A 16,863-nucleotide genomic window follows, 5' to 3' on the forward strand; every position below is an offset into this window, starting at 1 on the left:
AACACTTTTAATTTTCTAAAAACTGAGACGAAACATGCTATGAGTAATTCAAAGATGACAAATATTGCAATGCACAAAATAATGAAAAAAGTTCATGTATAATTATCATGTTTAAGCGATAAAAGTCATATATCACCTTTATTGGGTTGATATAAATACTGAATAGATGAAAAAATTTATCTCAAGATATTTAATAAATACTTAATGTTAAAAGTGTTATTAAGCTTATGAATTATCAATTTAAAATGAAAAATTAAATTTCATACATTTTTTTTTTATCTATAACAGTAAAATATTATTTAAATATTGTATAGTAGCCACAAAAATATTCTGACCGGAGAGACGTTTGACTCTGTATATTTTCTCTAGACTTTTGATTTAGGTTTCAAATATACTTTTGTGCTATTGAACAATTAAATTAGTAGCGTACATACGGTTGGGTGAATACCACGATTCACCACTGTTGATATTGTTTTGTTCCAAGATGTTAGGAAGAGTTTTTGCACTTGTTACGATCTTGATCTTTGCTCAAACTGGAACTCTAAATTCACACCACGAAGCAGCTGACTGGCACTGCGATTCCAACACCGAAATCCATCTTCAAGCCAAGTTCAATCCAGGAAGAATCACCCTTGATGGGCAAGTTGATGATTGGAAAGATATTGATGGTTCTGCATTTTCACTTTTACCTGCTTTAGACCCACATGCCGATGAGGCATATCATGGTGGGAAAATGACGGTCAAGGTACTTGTTACTCAATAACATACTCATTGTGGGGAAAAAAGACCCAAGTTTTTGTTCTTTCTTTTGTAGTTTTAGATTCTTGTCGAAATTATCCTTCGTGAATTAGGCCTGAATATAGTGGATTGTTACCCGCAAGGTGGCTCAGTTGGTTGAGCATGAGACTTTCACAATTGATGTCTCAGGTTCGAAACTTCCTGTCTACGATAGTAAGGGATTTGCCTTCCGGGTCGAGCTCGTTGCACGGGTTTGCCTAGTGCGGTTAACTCTCCTGTGTGATTTGTGGGCTATTGCACAGGAGCGGGGTTTAACCATAAAAAAAAAAAAAATGGAGTGGTCACCAGTGACCCTAACAGCCACCAGTAGTTAGTTTCGGATTTTAGATTCTTGTTACAACTCATTGCGGAACAAAAGATGATTCTTTTTTTCTTTTTGTTTGTGCTTTAGTAGGCGTTAGGCTATAGATTCCAAATATTTTTCACTTTATTAGGAATTTATAGAGTCAGGGTTGAAGATTTGTGTTTGATTAATACTTTTTGCAGTAGGTACAATATTCATGTTTGAAAAAGTGAGTTGAGAAACATGCTATAAGCTGTTTCCCAAATTTGAAATACAACTTCAAGTTGAATTTGGAATTTCATGGTCAAGCACTGATTTTCAAATAAAGTGAATAATTTTTATGGCCAAACGGGTTGGATTTTTGTTGAAATGAGACCTGAATAAAGCGGGAAAGTTAGAATTGATTGATACGGCTGACCCAACGAGCTTCTGATTGAAGCATAGTTGATTAATTGATCGATTTTAATTACTGGGAAGAGTTTGAGCATAAGATTCTTTTGTTCTTTTGCAGGCGTCACATGATGGCAAAGAGGTTTTCTTCATGTTGCAAGTCGACGGGGATTACACATATTCTGAAGGGTATGGATTTTTCAAACGTTAGGAGAAGAGACCTTCATGCTTTATGACAATTTGTATTTCCTGCTTAATTAGGAAAAGGAAGGATATAGGTAGATATTCAAAGAAATGTCAAGTTTAATTTTTTTGAAATCTAAAGGAGCGTTAGTTTAGAGGTAAATTCTTGATTTTATGACTTACTTTACGCCAGCCATTAACTCGCAACATCCTCCTTTATCCGGACATGGGAATGGTAATGTGAAGCTCGCATAGGTGGAGTTTGGGATTTGATGGGTAGTTGATTGGTCAATTGATTGATTGATTAGCTTAGAGGTGGAGACTCTTCAATTAAGTAGTAAGATCAAATAAATTTGGTCAGACTGAAAGAGTAACAGTAATTTGGGGAAGAGACTGTATTTCCATGTCATCCAGTTATTTAATATGCCTATGCTGATCTAAAATATTAGCTGTTTGATCATTTATGAGAACCCACGTTAGTTGGGTAAAGGTTTGAGTTTTGACTTGAATAACAAAAGCCCATTTGTGCTTTCGTGCCTTCTTCTTCACCATCATCTATGCAGTTAATTTTACTGTAGGAATGTTTGCGATATTTAGTTGTTGCTTCTCAAACAATGTCTGACATCTTTTTCCTTGTTTGAGACCCTTAATTCTCACATTTTTATTGCTCACTTCAGATTCAGTAACAAGACTGCATCAGTTGCTTTTATGTTCCAAATTGGTGAAAATGCATCTTATCATAGAGTAAGTGGCTTCAGTATCTATTCCCTCCCCTCTTTTTCTTCTTCCCTTTCTTTATCCCACTTCTTCATGTTAAATGCTATGAACTGCTAATGGAATAACGTCTGACAAGTTGTTCTACTTCATTATTTCAAGATGGGAGGATGTGAAGAAGGACCTGATACTTGCACGAACAAGTCATGCAAGGGCCATGAAGTTGACCTTATGCATTTCTCAATAGGAAAGGCGGCAATTCCTGGAAGACTCTATGGAGGGAACCTGGTAGACAACAGTGAGGGAAATGGGGGTGACAGGTAAACCAACTGGTTCTGCACACTTTGTAGCACTTCACAACAAATTTTGTGCCATTAAATTAGTAAAGAAGTACTGATTCATTTCTGTTGGCACACTAGGACAGGTTTGGTCATTTGGTTGATCTATATGGTTGGAACCCACACTGCCGTTATTTAGATGGCTTTGGTCCCTCAGGTATGATTTGGGTTTTTGTTTCTAAGTACATTTTTTCCTTGAGAGGCTTCAGTCTTTGTCTCACATCTGTATAACTGGATAGTGGATAGTATAGTTAATAGTTTCTTTTTTTTCAATCAGTAGTGTTGATACTGGTTTAGTTGCATTCTATTGTATTGAGACACAGAAATGAACATAGAACTGTAAAAGGCTCGTCAAGTAGCAAGGAAGTTGTGAAATGCATATTAGCTAATTGCCTAATTGTTTTTTTTTTTTTTTTATGACATGGGAACCCGCAGCCGCTACCCTTCGGGTGCGCATAGGGTAAACCCAGCTCCTGTGCAATAGCTCGCAAACCATTTTGACTTGGATTAAGATATAGATCTTGTATTGCTAGGATTAAGACATGCCTTTTGTTTATCAACACCTCTGGTTTTTTATTTATTTATTTCGCAATTGTGTGTCTTTCTGTTTGTATTGGATTTGTGTCTTGTATCATTCTTTAACTAATTTTGCATTGAACTCTGCCACCCCACCCCCTACATTTTAAAGGAACTGCTGCCAAACAGTGTATATATTGGTCCTTCCACTGAGTGTCACTGGATCTACTTTCCATGAGGAAATAAGGTTGCAAATTTTGACAGGGTCATTATTCTCAACAACGTGCAAAATGTGTCTGAGTAAAATTGACTGGGATGGAAGATAATTCTCCTGTACTGAGGGAAATTTCATCTTGAGGGATATACAAAAAGAATGTTCATGGTTGTCCCTTTGATGGTTAAATTCTAGTGCTATAGAAGATATGTTTTTGCTAAAGGCAAAAGACATAAATTGATTCTTAAACTTGTCCCCAAAAGTCATTTTCACTCTTAAACTATCCTGGTGACTCAGTACACACCTAATTTATTTCAAAGTGATATTTTTTACCCCCTAGAAGCTGATGTGGCAAAAACAAAAATTATAATTCAAAAATAGGCAAGTGAAGTCAAAATTAAAATAAAAAATAATTTTTAAATAATAGAAAAACTTTTAACTTTTCTTCTCTTTCTTCTTTCTTTTCTTCTCCCGTGAATGGCAGTTCTCTGCCATGGACACAGCCTTCACTTCTCCATTTATATACTGTCATCGCCACCTCCATTGCCACCCCGGGTAACATATAACTACCAACTTCTATCCCATCTTTCTTAAAGTTGAATTCTTAACATTATCAAAGTTCAAGCATTGAAAACAGTGACCCATAAACACACAATTCACCCTTACGTTCATAGTCTTGACTAGCCAATTGATGTTTGAATTTTTTTTTCTAATTAGGAATGTAATATGAGATAAGTTGGTAAGCTACTGAGGAATTAAGAACACAATGTCTCTCGTGTTCGAAAATCCAATTAATCTGCGTGTTATTGACGTAGAAACAATGGCAATCTGAGTTTGACACTAGATTTTATTTCGCACCTAATTCTTACTTTCCTTCAAATCGAGCTTGTTCCTTTTCCTCCGGACAAGCTCGTATGGTTTTCATGGCTTTTCTCGGAAAAGAAAAGATGAGAAAAACTATGTTGTTCGAATCGAATGAGCAGGTGTATTTTGGGTTGAGATCCAAATTTGTTGTGTAAGATTGTGCGGAATGGAAAAATGAAGAAGATCGGAAAAAATGGAAGCTCGTCGGAAACAATGGTGGTTCGTATAATTTAATTTGTATAAGACAGAATTTGACCTTTCGTTTGTTATGTATTATAAACAACCCATTAATTAAACGTATTTACAAAAAAAAAAAAAAAAAAAGAATGGCGTTGGTGAGGGAAAAAATAGCGGAGATGGTCGGCGTGGGAGTTACATCTGGTAGCAGGAAAGCGAAAAGAGAGAAGGGGAGACAGAAGAAGAAAGAGAAAAGAAAAAAAAAACCTAAAAGGATAAACAAAAAATAAAAATTAGAGGATTTCCGACGTGGCACTGATGTGGCGTTGATGTGGCGAGAGAGTGTGTACACTCTCCCCTAATGCAACTGGTTTTATGTGCATCAGGGGTAAAAAATATCACTTTGAAATATATTAGGTGTGTAATGGGTCGCCTGGATAGTTTAAGTGTGAAAATGACTTTTGGGGACAAGTTTAAGGGTCAATTTATGTCTTTTGCCTTTGCTAAACAAGATGTGTTTTAGGTATATATACATCTAAGTCAAACATGGTGGGTTCTGCTGTCACACATTGATCGTTATGGTTAATTGGTTCTCACTTTGACTGCTAAATATTGTAGCAGTTGTGATTCATGTGTCAACACGAGTAAAATCTGGTGGAAAGTGAGGTCTGTCTGTTTTCTAGATGCAGGATATGTCGTTTGTTCTTTTATTTTCTTGGTAGGACTTTGTCAATTAGCTGATCTCTTGGCTTGGAGATGCCATTTTAGTATCCAAACTGCCGAATTATATTGCTTATGTTTCAACCAAAAAAAAAATTCTTTTTCCCGCTGGTCTGCTTATTGATTTCTCCTTGTATAACAGCAAATGATACTAGTGCTCAGAATGATTGGAAAGGAACATGGTGGCACAGTAGCTTGACTCACTCAGGTAAACAACGATATGGCTTCTAATCCCTGAAGATTTTGTCCTTCTCTCACTTGTGTATATTTTATTTGTTCCTCTGTAGTAAAATAAAATTAGGAAGAAATAAGGTACTTTCATATCTAGCCTATAGCATGTGGCATAAATATGTTAGGAAGCTTAATAGAACAGTTGTGAAACAGTAGTGGTTGGAAGTGCAAAAACAAATGGGCTCGTAGAACAGAACAAATAGTTACTTTTTAACCTGAAGCACAGAAGGGTTTATAAACAGATTGTTTTGAGTGAACAGTAAAATATAACCACTCCACTTCAGATAACAGTCTTAAAAGACCAAAAGTTATAAGCCAGTTTCACTGACTTTCTGCGATTCAATTGGCTGTTTGATGTCATTGATCTAAGAAATTGACCATATAAAGTCATCCTCTTCTTCTGTTGCACAACCTTCTCTCTTTCCAGCTTCTCAACTGAACCGCCAGACACCTCTTTGTGACTTTGAAATGATGCCAGCTAAGGCTTGTGTGGAATGTTTTAATGTCCTTTGTATGCACCATTTTGAAATGTATTTCCTTTCGAAGATGAAATCTCTGGCATGTAATCAGCCCCAACTTATTTTGGATTGGGGGATAGTAATTGATTAATTGATAGTACTGCGGAGGAGTTCGAGGGAACTAACTTTGAAGACAATTACTAATATTCATCTCAACATATACTTTTATCACCATAGATCTACTATCAAAAACGCTGATTTGCATCCCCAGTGCTTAGTTCAAGCGGAAAAGGTTGAGGGACTTGTGACTTAAGTCACAGGTTCAAGCCCTGCGTCATGAGAACTAAGCTCGTAAGGGTAGTGGGGAAGGTTTATTATCGCCGAGTTTCAAGGGCTGCAGTTGGTCCTAAGAGTTGGCCCAGATGGATTTCTTGATCAAAAAAAAAAAAGTTGATTTGCAAATATTTTAGGGCCTCAGTGCAGAAGATGATAAATTGGGAAACAAAAAAAACCTAACTATTAGATAGAAGCTGGGGACTGGATTACTGAAACTGCTGGGCATCATGTGCTGTGAGTCAACTGGGAAACATCAGTAAGAGTGAGGTGTGCTTTGCCAAATCATATGTGATGTAAGATAGTCCATCTTGTTCCTTTTTACACCTTCAATCATCGCAGCGTCAAACAGTGTCAAACTTACAAATCTACATAGACAATGACTAAACCTTCTCAGGCGTTATCGTCCATTAGATTCTTTTTGAGCTCCTACCACGTGCACTTATCTTGGAATAGTTTACCAGTTAAGGCATGAAAGTCTTAGTAAAGTTCTTTTGTCCTCATTCATGCTAATCCAAGGATAAGAGAGAGACTCGTTACAACTTTTCTGCATTCAAAAATAGTATAGCTGGATGACAGGAAAAATTATTTGCTGTAATCAGTAGAGATCTCTATGCCATACCCAAGGAAACTAGTTTAGATTCCACTGAGATAGAATGCTCTTTCCAACTTTGGTCTCCGTGAGGACCATGACTACACTAATCTAGAAAATAAGAGGTTCTCGAAGGTTCCAACGGTAATGATGTCCAGAAACTCACAGTTGTTGTACAGTATCCAGTTTTTGAAAGGCAGTATTTGGAATGAGGAGAACAGAGGAAAAATATTTTATCTTTATTGGACTTCCTCAGTTACCTAAGATTTAGCATTAGGCACTGAATTTTATATCTTTAACGTTGTACATACGCCAGACTGATGTTTCCAGTCATGAAAATCTCTTATTTATCAGAGAAAGAAATTAGAGGAATATAATATTGTATTGCAGGCAGTGTCCTTGGTTGTGTTCTATACCTCTATGTTGGACCACTGTGGCTTCCCATTGCGGAAGCTGTCGACTTGTCAAGCAAATTATGCTAGGAACCCTATGTTAGTAAATTTTGATTGTTGTTAGTTATTATTGTGCCTTAAAGCTCTTGCCTTTTACTACGTTTATCCCAACACCTAATACTTAAAATTGAAACAGGTTTTGTTAAGGATGACAGCCCATATTCGTCCAGCAACCAATCCGGTGCATATAATTTTGAATTTTCGAGGCCGCTGAGAACAATGGACCGCCTTCAACAGGTAACAAAGTGCTAATTCGACTTTTGTAATTGATGGTGATGCTGTTGCAGTTGATATTCCCTCTGGCAGTAGACTTCAGAGTAGTTTGTTCTTTCTGTTTACATGCATTTGTTATTTGCACAACTTTAACTTCCAAGAAGACAACTGTTGTCAAACACCGTTTCCCTTCTGTCTGCCAAACCAGCCCTTTAATATCAACTGAGATGTAGTTGATTGATTTTGGGGGGCATGGATTTTTTTTACAGGATGCTCAGTTCACAATTGGCAAAACAAGTGAAATGTCTGTGGCATTTTGGTACCCTGTGGATGGAAAACCGTGGCACGGGTCTGGTCACTTTTCAATTAGCTGCGAGTGGATACAGTTGGATATCTTGCCAGATAGTTCTGAGCTGACCAAGGTGCCACAGAGAAGTCCTTGGGATGCTGCTACAGCATTCTCTCTTCTCATTTCAGTAGTGGCTTTTTGTATATCCATCTTTGTTGGGCATAGAGTCTCAAGAACCAAGAACAACATCCCTTTTACACCGATGAACGATCTTTAAAACTGGGGGCAAGTTCCTGCAGATGGGGGAAAAAAACAATTTGCAACTATTTTCTTCCTATAACTAGTCAACTAGGTAGTAATACGTGTGCTTTCTTTTTCCAAGATTCTTTATTTTACACTTACAATTGGAATTCATGGTGAGACAAGCTTCTTAGCTTTTGTAGTGATGTCCGAAGTTCATTCTTATATATGCTCTAATTTCTACTGTTGCTCAACAACAGTTGATCCTATATATAATCTGAGTTTTTTCCTAAGCACTTAAAGTTCCCTCTCTTTTTGAATTGCCTTCTTTATACGTGATTAGTTTCTAAATGTTATCATGTATCTTTGCAAAAAGGTATACACATTTAAAAATGTGAAAACTCCGTTTATATAGTTTTCTTGCCATTTTCCAGAGTTTTTTCCCGGTTATTTAATATCATCTTGGATATTAATATTCCTCTACAGCCACTTCTCCTAAACATTATCAAAGTTCTGACTCAAATTAATAATTGCAGAGCTGTTCTTATTACGGTTTATGAGATTAGGCACCTGTATTGCAGGAAAATAAGGATTAAATCTTTTAATCGGCGGTTCAATTTCTCCATTTTTCAGCAAAAAGCCATAGTAATCCATTATTTATTTCAAAATTTCGGGATCTTTCTAACTATTAGTATGTATTATCAGAAAATCTAGTTCTCGTTCTCATGACATGCAACAAAATGGAGAAAAAGTTAAAAGAAAAAGAAGATTATCAAATCGCCATTGTGTAGAGAAGAATATCTAGCCTGTTCACTGGGTATTGAAAAGGTGTATGATATGAAAAATGCATCAGTTTGTAGAGATGCGACCAAGGAGAAAAAAAATGGATTAAAGTTGTACACATTAATAGTATAAAATTATTTTTACACAATTAAGTAGTGTAGCATATTATAGTGGGTAACTATTTTATCACGTTAGCGATCATTGTTTAGGAAAACTAAAGTTACCTGTAATTAGTAATTACCTTATAATTGACCTGATTATGGTAAGTTATTTTTTTGTAAGTTTCAGTAGTGCAGGTACATCTTTTCATCTCCTTGGGAAGCTATGCATAAAAGTTTTCACTACGACTGATTTTCTGTATAATCTTTTACATCATCAGAACTTAAACTTGAAATACTAAATGCCACCAAGCAGGGAGAAAGCTGCCTGCATTGACGTGTTCCCGGTGGATCTTATCAGCAGGAAAAAACCCAAACAAAGGCTAACCAAAATCCATGCAAAACGGCTTGGAGCAGATACCAGGTGCAAAAGTTTTACTATTATCATATTACAATGTCATTGCATGAACCTTTTTTTAATAATCATGGTGTTCAGATTAGCAAACGCACCTCAGCTAATTCCACGACCTACATACTACCTGCCGCCAGCCCAGGAAAACAGCTACCGAGTAACTCTATTCCCCAAAGCTTAAACAGATGGGAAAAATCTAAAAACTCCGAATCATTACACTAAAATGGTAATGCATGAATCTTGAAAAGAAGGTGGAGAATTAAAGGGTTGAAACTGCCAGCGAGTGAAGGATATTTAACAGTTAAGTAAGAGCAAATACTTTTTTTTTGAGAAGGAAAGAGCAAATATTGCCTGCTTAAAGGCATGAAAGACACAAACGTTGCTAAGACAACGTTTAAGTCACATGTCAAGCTCAGAGAGGCTGCTAGTAAGACAGGTATAAGGAAGATATCCAAGTCTGAGCAGAAGAAAAGAATATGAAAAAAGCGGAATGAAAGAATTACCATAGTATATTTGTCAAAAGGTCTTGGACTCCTTAATATACTTCTTTAAAGATAGAGAGCACATATCTACACAAAAAGAAGATGGAAAAGAAACAAAACCATATGGTTAGATCCTTTTAGTTATCCAGGACAAACACTTTTAAGCAATTCCTCAAGCTCGCAACTCATTTCAATTCCATCTTCCTTAATTCTCAGCATCATATCGTCTGGTGTTCTGTTGGCAGCTACGTAAGTCCGAAGCAATGAACTATAGACATCACTATTAAGGCAATTCACCTTCTTCAGAAACTTGTAGAACTCCTCAGCACCATCAACATCTCTCTCTTCTACAAAATACTCGAGAAACTTATTTATGGTTTCGTTTTTTGGTCGCCATTTATTTTCCTTTAGCTGAGAGGCAATTGCTTCCATGCACAGCCGAGCATGATCAATTTGACGCTTCCTCAAATAGAAAAGCATGAACATTTCCTGAGCCAAGAAGAAAGGTCCTTGTGATCTTTTCAAAGCACAATGAAAGACTTTCTCCGCGTCGTTTAACATGTCATGCCTCAGATAAGCACCAATGACATTATTTGCCAGCCTCATATCATAAGTAGAGCAGTTTGATTCCCATTCCTCATAGCATTTCTCTAAACCATTTATATCATTAAGCTTACTAAAGGACTGAAGCATGACAAGATAAGTAGAATTGGTTTTCTCCAAGAAACGCTTTAGAGAATCCCAAATACGATAAACCTCACCTAAATTAGATATTCTGGCATGCAAACTAATCAAATAGTGGTAAGCCTCACGATTACGAGGATCCATCTCTTCCTCAAGCTTCTTTAGAGCTAACACAGCTTTTTCGTGAAGCCCAGCCTTAACATAGGCAACAGCCAAGTTACTATATGTGGTCCAATCGCACTCCTTTGCATTCTCCTGCTTTATCTCCTCGAAGACTCTTTCAACTCCTTCTATATCATCTAAACAAGAATAGCTATTCATCAAGATATTATACGAAAACGTGCATAGTGAAACCTTTCTGTTCTTCATTTCCTGTACCAAGGGGGGCACTTTTTCTGGTTGCCCTAGTCTCATATATAACGACATAAGATTGTTGAAGCCCAATGATTTAGATGTGAAATTCAATTGATCCATTTTCTCAAAGAGGGACAACGCCTTGTCTGTCATTTTTTCAACACAGTAGCAATTCAAGAGTGCTCCATAAGTGCTTTGATTCTGCATGGATGGTGATAGGCTACCAAAGTATTTTTCAGCTGCAGCTATTCCTTGAACCTTTGCTATGAGATCTAATCGTACTCCATAGTCACCAAACGACAAGTTTATACCTCTTTTCTCCATCCACTCCATTATCTGCATCAATACATTGGAATATCAGCTCATGATATCCAAAATTATTTCAATTTTGGATATACTCCACCTGGAGGGCGTAACTAAACAATGTCTGCACAAACATATTTCTTGCAAACAGTTGATAAATAAATATAATGCAATTGCAGCAGGTAAAAAAAATCTCCTCTCTGGAGCATAACTCCAAAGATCTAACCAGCTCGTTATAATACAACAATCAACTATGCCTTATCAGTTATCCCGAACTATTTTGGTTCGACTATAAGAATCTTACATAAACCTCCCACTATATTTAGGGCATTCATTCCAATACCTGCAAACAATTTGTGTCTTAAGACAAGCTTGTTGCTTCTTGATATTTTTATACCTTACACAGAAACTGGTTAAGACTGAAAACGTGCCCTGTGTAGTGGCTCTTCAGAAAGGAAAAGGAATGGAGAAGAAATAATGAGCCAGTATACTCTTATTTCTTAAATGCAATCAAGAACTTCAATAGCCGAAGTTTGGCCTGTTCTCTTTCAATAGCCGACCATTGTCCTTACCAAGCATTCTCTTTTCACCATACCCTAAAGATTGTCATTCTAAACTTAATGTTCCAGGGGCGGAGCTAGGCTATGAACCCCTTCGGCGAAAAATTACACTGTATATACAAGGTTTAAATTATTTTTTTATGTATATATAGTATATGTTGAACCCCTTTAGCTTCTTCGTGTCTTTACTTCTTTATATTTTTGAACCCCTTAGTAAAAATTCTGGCTCCACCACTGAATGTTCCAATTCCCAAACTAGCAATAAATTATCTACACCTCAATCCCGAATTAGTTAGAGTCTGCTATATTAACCATCTAATATCCATTCTACTCCATTTGGACTCATTTGACTCTAATACTAAATATATTAGTCCCTATACTCCACAAGTCTGGCAAGCACCGTATGGATTAGTAGGATCAGCTATATAAGTATATACTCCCTCCGTTCACTTTTACTTGTTACGTTTTGGCTTTTTATGCTGTTTAAGAAACAAGGATTAAGATAAGTATTTTACCACCATACCCCTATTAAATGGTGTAAAATTGTATTGGAGGTGGGAAAATGATCTGAAATGAGTAATAAATGCTAAGGGTAAAACAAGATTTTTTTTCTTTTTTCTTACCTTGATATGTGAAAATTGACAAGTAAAAATGAAAACCTATAAAGGGAATAGTGGACAAGTAAAAGTGAACGGAGTGAGTACATTCCATTTTACCAGCTCATTTCATTCTATTACTCTCTCTGTCCCAATTTAAGTGTCTTAGTTTGACTAAGCACGAAATTTAAGAAATAAAGAGACTTTTGAATCTTGTGCTCCTAAATTAAAGATGTGTGACACGTAGTAAAATGTCATTTGAATCTTTTTGTTATAAACTTGTCATATACTCCCTCCGTTCACTTTTACTTGTCCACTATTCTAAAAATAGATTTTCACTTTTACTTGTCCACTTTCGCATATCAAGAGAAAAATAATTTATTTTTCTTGTTTTACCCTTAGCATTAATTACTAATTCCAAATCATTAAGACTATACACCAATTAATATGAGTATCTACTTCATTTATTATTTCTTAAGGTACGTGCAAAGTCCATAGTGGATAAGTAAAAGTGAACAAAGGGAGTAGGATATTTGAATTGTCTAACTTACTAAAATGTAGAAAGAGAGCCCTCTTTTTGGGACACACAAAAGAGGGAAGTAAGACATTTAATTTGGAAATGGATGGAGTAGCAAATATCTAAGGGTTCCCTAAAACATTATTCCTGTATCTCACATTTTTCCTTTCCTTACACTGATAAGTCAAATCTCTAAGCAGGCTAAAAAAGAAGTTTGTTTATCAAAAACACAATACAGTAAAACTTGGAGAGATAATAATGAAGGAGATTAAACCTCAAGGGCATGTTGGTATCTTTTATATTTACGGAGCTCCTTGACGCATTTTTCAAGTTCATACTTCTTGACAACTCTGCCTTCTCTCATGTATTCATTTATTGTTTCAGTAACTGACCCTTTTGTGGCTCCTAAAGCTGATAATCTCCGGTACAGCCTCGACTCTCTTCCACTCTGCTCCGCCGCCATGCTACATAGTCTTCTCGGGTTCACTCCGGTTAATTTCCGCATCATTTTGGCCCGATAACTATAACTCCACTTCACATGAGTAGAATCCTTGGCACGGTTTTTAATAGGGTTTACCATTGTTGTTAAGAGGGAAAGTCATCCACGATAATAAAGGGCCCATATGTCTTTTTAGATGACCAAAAATCGTTTTTTCTCTTCAAATTAAAATGATTTAATGATCAAAAACTATAACACATCGTTAACGGACGAAAACTCTAAGCTCGGTTGGGCAATTCTCTCTTTTTGAGTTAGCCTTTGGGTGTGAGTTAAACTAGTATCTAATTTGACAAAAACACACCTAAATGAGAACAATTATTAGTTAAGATCTGTTTTGATATATGGTTGGTGGTGATTTAGATAGAACACTCGCACACCTAATAATTCAGGTAAAAAACTCACGAAAAATGATAGTTAGTGCTTTTTAAGAGTGATTATTATTTTCTCTAATTTATTTTAGATGGTTAAGTACTTTGTTTTACTTCTTCAAAATGCCCCCACTAATTAAGAAAAAGCAGTAAGTACTTGTACCTGATACTTACGCCCCTGTATTCATAACCGAACCATGTACTAACATATACGGATACGGCTAGTACTAAGAGCCTGTTTGGATGGGCTTATGCTTATAAGCTGAAAATAGCTTATAAGCTAAAAAAATAAGTTGGGGTAGTTTAACTTATTTTTTTTTGCTTATAAGCTGTTTTCAGCTTATAAGCTGCTTTAGATAAGCTAAGTCAAATGGGCTCAATTATTTTTTTGAGTTTATTTTAAGCACAAAATGACTCTAAGCTGATCAGTCAAACACTTAAAAAAACTGAAAACAGCTTATAAGCAACTTATAAGTCAAACCAAACGGGCTCTAAAACTGAAATGTGATGTCATAGTGTACTTCATACAAGTGTCAGACCTACACCTTCTGGAAAATAGAAAAACAAAAGTTGTACATTCTTATAACATGTTTGGTCAAGTTTATTTTTTTTTTAAAATATTTTTTTTTTTTAAAAAGTATTTATTTTTAAAACAAAATGAGGTGTTTGGCCATGCTTTTAGGAGAAATAAGTATTTTTGGAAAGTAGCAGAAACAGTTTTTCAGAAACTAAAAAAAAGTAGCTTTTTTCCAAAAACACTTTTTTAAAAACACTTTTGAGAAAAACACACTTAAAAGCATTTTTTAAAAGCTTGGTCAAACGCTAATTGCTGCTCAAAAATGTTTTTTAAATTAAATTAGTCAAACACAAACTGCTTTTCACAAAAACTACTCTTTAAAGAAACATTTTTCAAAAAAAAAAAAACTTTTCAAAATAAATTAATTTTAGAAGCTTAGTCAATAGGGATGCCCCGAGCTCAGATGGCTTTTGGTTTTACCGTGTCCTCATAGTCATATATACGTTGTCCTCTTATCCTTTGTTTCATTTTCTTCCCTTTTGACCAACCTTTTGCACTGCACGCTCTATTTACAGATCTGTATCTGATGGAATCACATTTGCAAATTTACGTTATTCATCAGATCCAAAAAGTCAAAACCGTGGCCTCTGCTCTAATGCTCTAGAGACAAAACCTAGACGGATTAGACTAGCGAGGCTTTACAAAAAATACAAGCCTAAAATACCTCCCATTACGAAGTTGAGAACCACGCAAAAAGAAGTGAGAACAAATATTTATTCCTATGTAGCAATCGAAATCGTTTGCTTTCTATATTTTACTAACATTTGCATCGACGTACCAGCATTGATCACTCAATCAGGAAAGAAATAATTTTGAAGCAGAAAATTATATTCTTAGTATATTTTAGGTATATTCCTAACTTAATATAAGTAAAAATATGAACATAAGTAAATAGAAGAAAGCTCAATGAGCCATATATTTTATTTCCACCAACATCAATACCTAAATTAGGTGTTTCTTCCATAAATGTTTCCTCATTAAGCCCACCCCTAACAATACCACTACTACTACCGGCACCACGTCTAAATTTCTTTGTCATTATTAAATAGAATTAATTTAAATCACAGTCAAATAAATCACAAGAAAATAAATTACAACAAATTAAATTGCTATAATTAAATTGTGAAAAATAAAGATAGAGTTGGAACGAAGGTACCAAATTGTCGGATTAATTTCCAACAAAGTGAAGGCGGCTAGAATTGCAAATCCACCAAAGCTACTTCGGATTGTTGCAAAATCACTAACTCCATAATTACAAAATTAATAATTGAAACTATAATAAGATTTTATAATATTTATTTGAGAGAAATTTAAAGTGGCTAATTGTTGCAAAGTAACTATAATTGAGAGATTGAAATTTGAGAGAAAGAGAAGAGGGAATTGGTGTGGATTAAAATGAAAATGAAGAAGGATTTATATTGGGGTGGGGGATGGGTTAAAGTGTTACAAAAAAAGTTTGGGGGGTTGGGGGGGCAAAAAATGAGTTTATGGCCGTTTGGCAACGGCCATTTTTGCAAATGGACCGTTGCCAACGGTCCAATAACAGACAGCCCAACGGCTATACTAAAAAAAAAAAAAACACCGGTTTAACCGGTCCGGTTCCGATTTAACCGGTTCTGTTTTCAAAAAAATCAAAACTGGACTGGTAAGTAATATACGGTTAACCGGTTCTGGTTCCAATTTTACCGGTCCGGTTACCGGTTTGAACCCGTAAAACCGGACCGATTGATGGGTTTAGGCCAAAGCAATACACTCAGCGACTAAATCAAAACTGATTTTTTAACTATATAGATGCTTCGTCGTCCGTCTTCCATAAAAAAAAAAGTGTGGGCCCCATACTAAACACCAACCAATATTAAAAATAAAAAAAGTGGAACCCGCCATCTCCAAACTCACGGGAAAAAAAGTGGACCCCATATTTACAAAATCAAGCAATATAAAAAATAAAAATAAAAAGTGAATCCCATATTAAAAAAACAAACAATGTCAAAAAAAAAAAGTGCATCCCATATTAAAAAATCAAACAATATTCATGTAATTTCCAAAGTATCTCATTAAATCAATAATGATGGATTCATTACCACATGCGTGTTATAGCCCGTATTTTGTACGTTTGGATAATTCAGAGTCGTCGTGGGAAGTTAAGGGCGAAACCAATTTTAAAATTATATTAATGCACAAGTTGTTATAAATATTATTTATGACTGTTATTAGTATGGAAATATTGTGAGAAGCTAATGACAATAAGAGAAATTCGCAAAATGGCCTATGGAAATATTGCGGAAAGAATAGGGGCAAAATGGGAATTTTGCAAGGTCCAAAAAGTTCATGAAATGGCCATGTTGGCCGTGTGACATGCATGGTGCATGTCCAAATTTTATTAACTATAAGGGCTATTTGTGAATTAAAGAGAAGAAGGGGTCAAAACTTGCTTAAGAAGACAAATGGTCTTCTTTGACCAACTTTAAAGGAAAATCCAAAAAAAAAATGGAAAAAAAATGAAAGAAACCTCTAGAGAGGGGCATGTGCCCCTCACATGTTGGGAGCTTACATATATATATATGATTAAGTCTTGAAAGGAAGACAAAATTTTCATTTTAATTCTAGAATTTTCAAGAAAAAGGA

The 16,863-nt window shown here is 35.6% G+C and overlaps 2 protein-coding genes across 2 annotated transcripts; one reads left to right on the forward strand and one right to left on the reverse strand.

Moving 5' to 3' along the window:
• Positions 1-319: 319 nt before the first annotated feature.
• Positions 320-8,301, forward strand: LOC132644923 (uncharacterized). Its single transcript, XM_060361589.1, has 8 exons — positions 320-745; positions 1,593-1,660; positions 2,332-2,398; positions 2,531-2,688; positions 2,793-2,863; positions 5,340-5,405; positions 7,400-7,500; positions 7,746-8,301. The coding sequence occupies exons 1-8, from the start codon at positions 485-487 to the stop codon at positions 8,040-8,042; spliced, it is 1,089 nt and encodes a 362-aa protein (XP_060217572.1). The 5' UTR covers positions 320-484; the 3' UTR covers positions 8,043-8,301.
• Positions 8,302-9,789: 1,488 nt separating this feature from the next.
• LOC132644924 (pentatricopeptide repeat-containing protein At1g02370, mitochondrial) lies at positions 9,790-13,604 on the reverse strand. The gene is made up of 2 exons (XM_060361590.1): positions 13,069-13,604; positions 9,790-11,154 (listed from the first exon to the last, which is right to left on the reverse strand). The coding sequence occupies exons 1-2, from the start codon at positions 13,372-13,374 to the stop codon at positions 9,922-9,924; spliced, it is 1,539 nt and encodes a 512-aa protein (XP_060217573.1). The 5' UTR covers positions 13,375-13,604; the 3' UTR covers positions 9,790-9,921.
• Positions 13,605-16,863: the final 3,259 nt, after the last annotated feature.

This window comes from Lycium barbarum, chromosome 6 (assembly GCF_019175385.1).
Source record: "Lycium barbarum isolate Lr01 chromosome 6, ASM1917538v2, whole genome shotgun sequence".
Classification (NCBI taxonomy): domain Eukaryota; kingdom Viridiplantae; phylum Streptophyta; class Magnoliopsida; order Solanales; family Solanaceae; genus Lycium; species Lycium barbarum.

Coding starts and splice junctions, on each gene's coding strand:
- LOC132644923 (XM_060361589.1), top strand. CDS start 485: ATGTTAGGAAGAGTTTTTGCACTTGTTACGATCTTGATCTTTGCTCAA. Junction 746..1,592: donor GTGGGAAAATGACGGTCAAG/GTACTTGTTACT, acceptor GTTCTTTTGCAG/GCGTCACATGATGGCAAAGA. Junction 2,399..2,530: donor AAAATGCATCTTATCATAGA/GTAAGTGGCTTC, acceptor CATTATTTCAAG/ATGGGAGGATGTGAAGAAGG.
- LOC132644924 (XM_060361590.1), bottom strand. CDS start 13,374: ATGGTAAACCCTATTAAAAACCGTGCCAAGGATTCTACTCATGTGAAG. Junction 11,155..13,068: donor GATACCAACATGCCCTTGAG/GTTTAATCTCCT, acceptor GTATTGATGCAG/ATAATGGAGTGGATGGAGAA.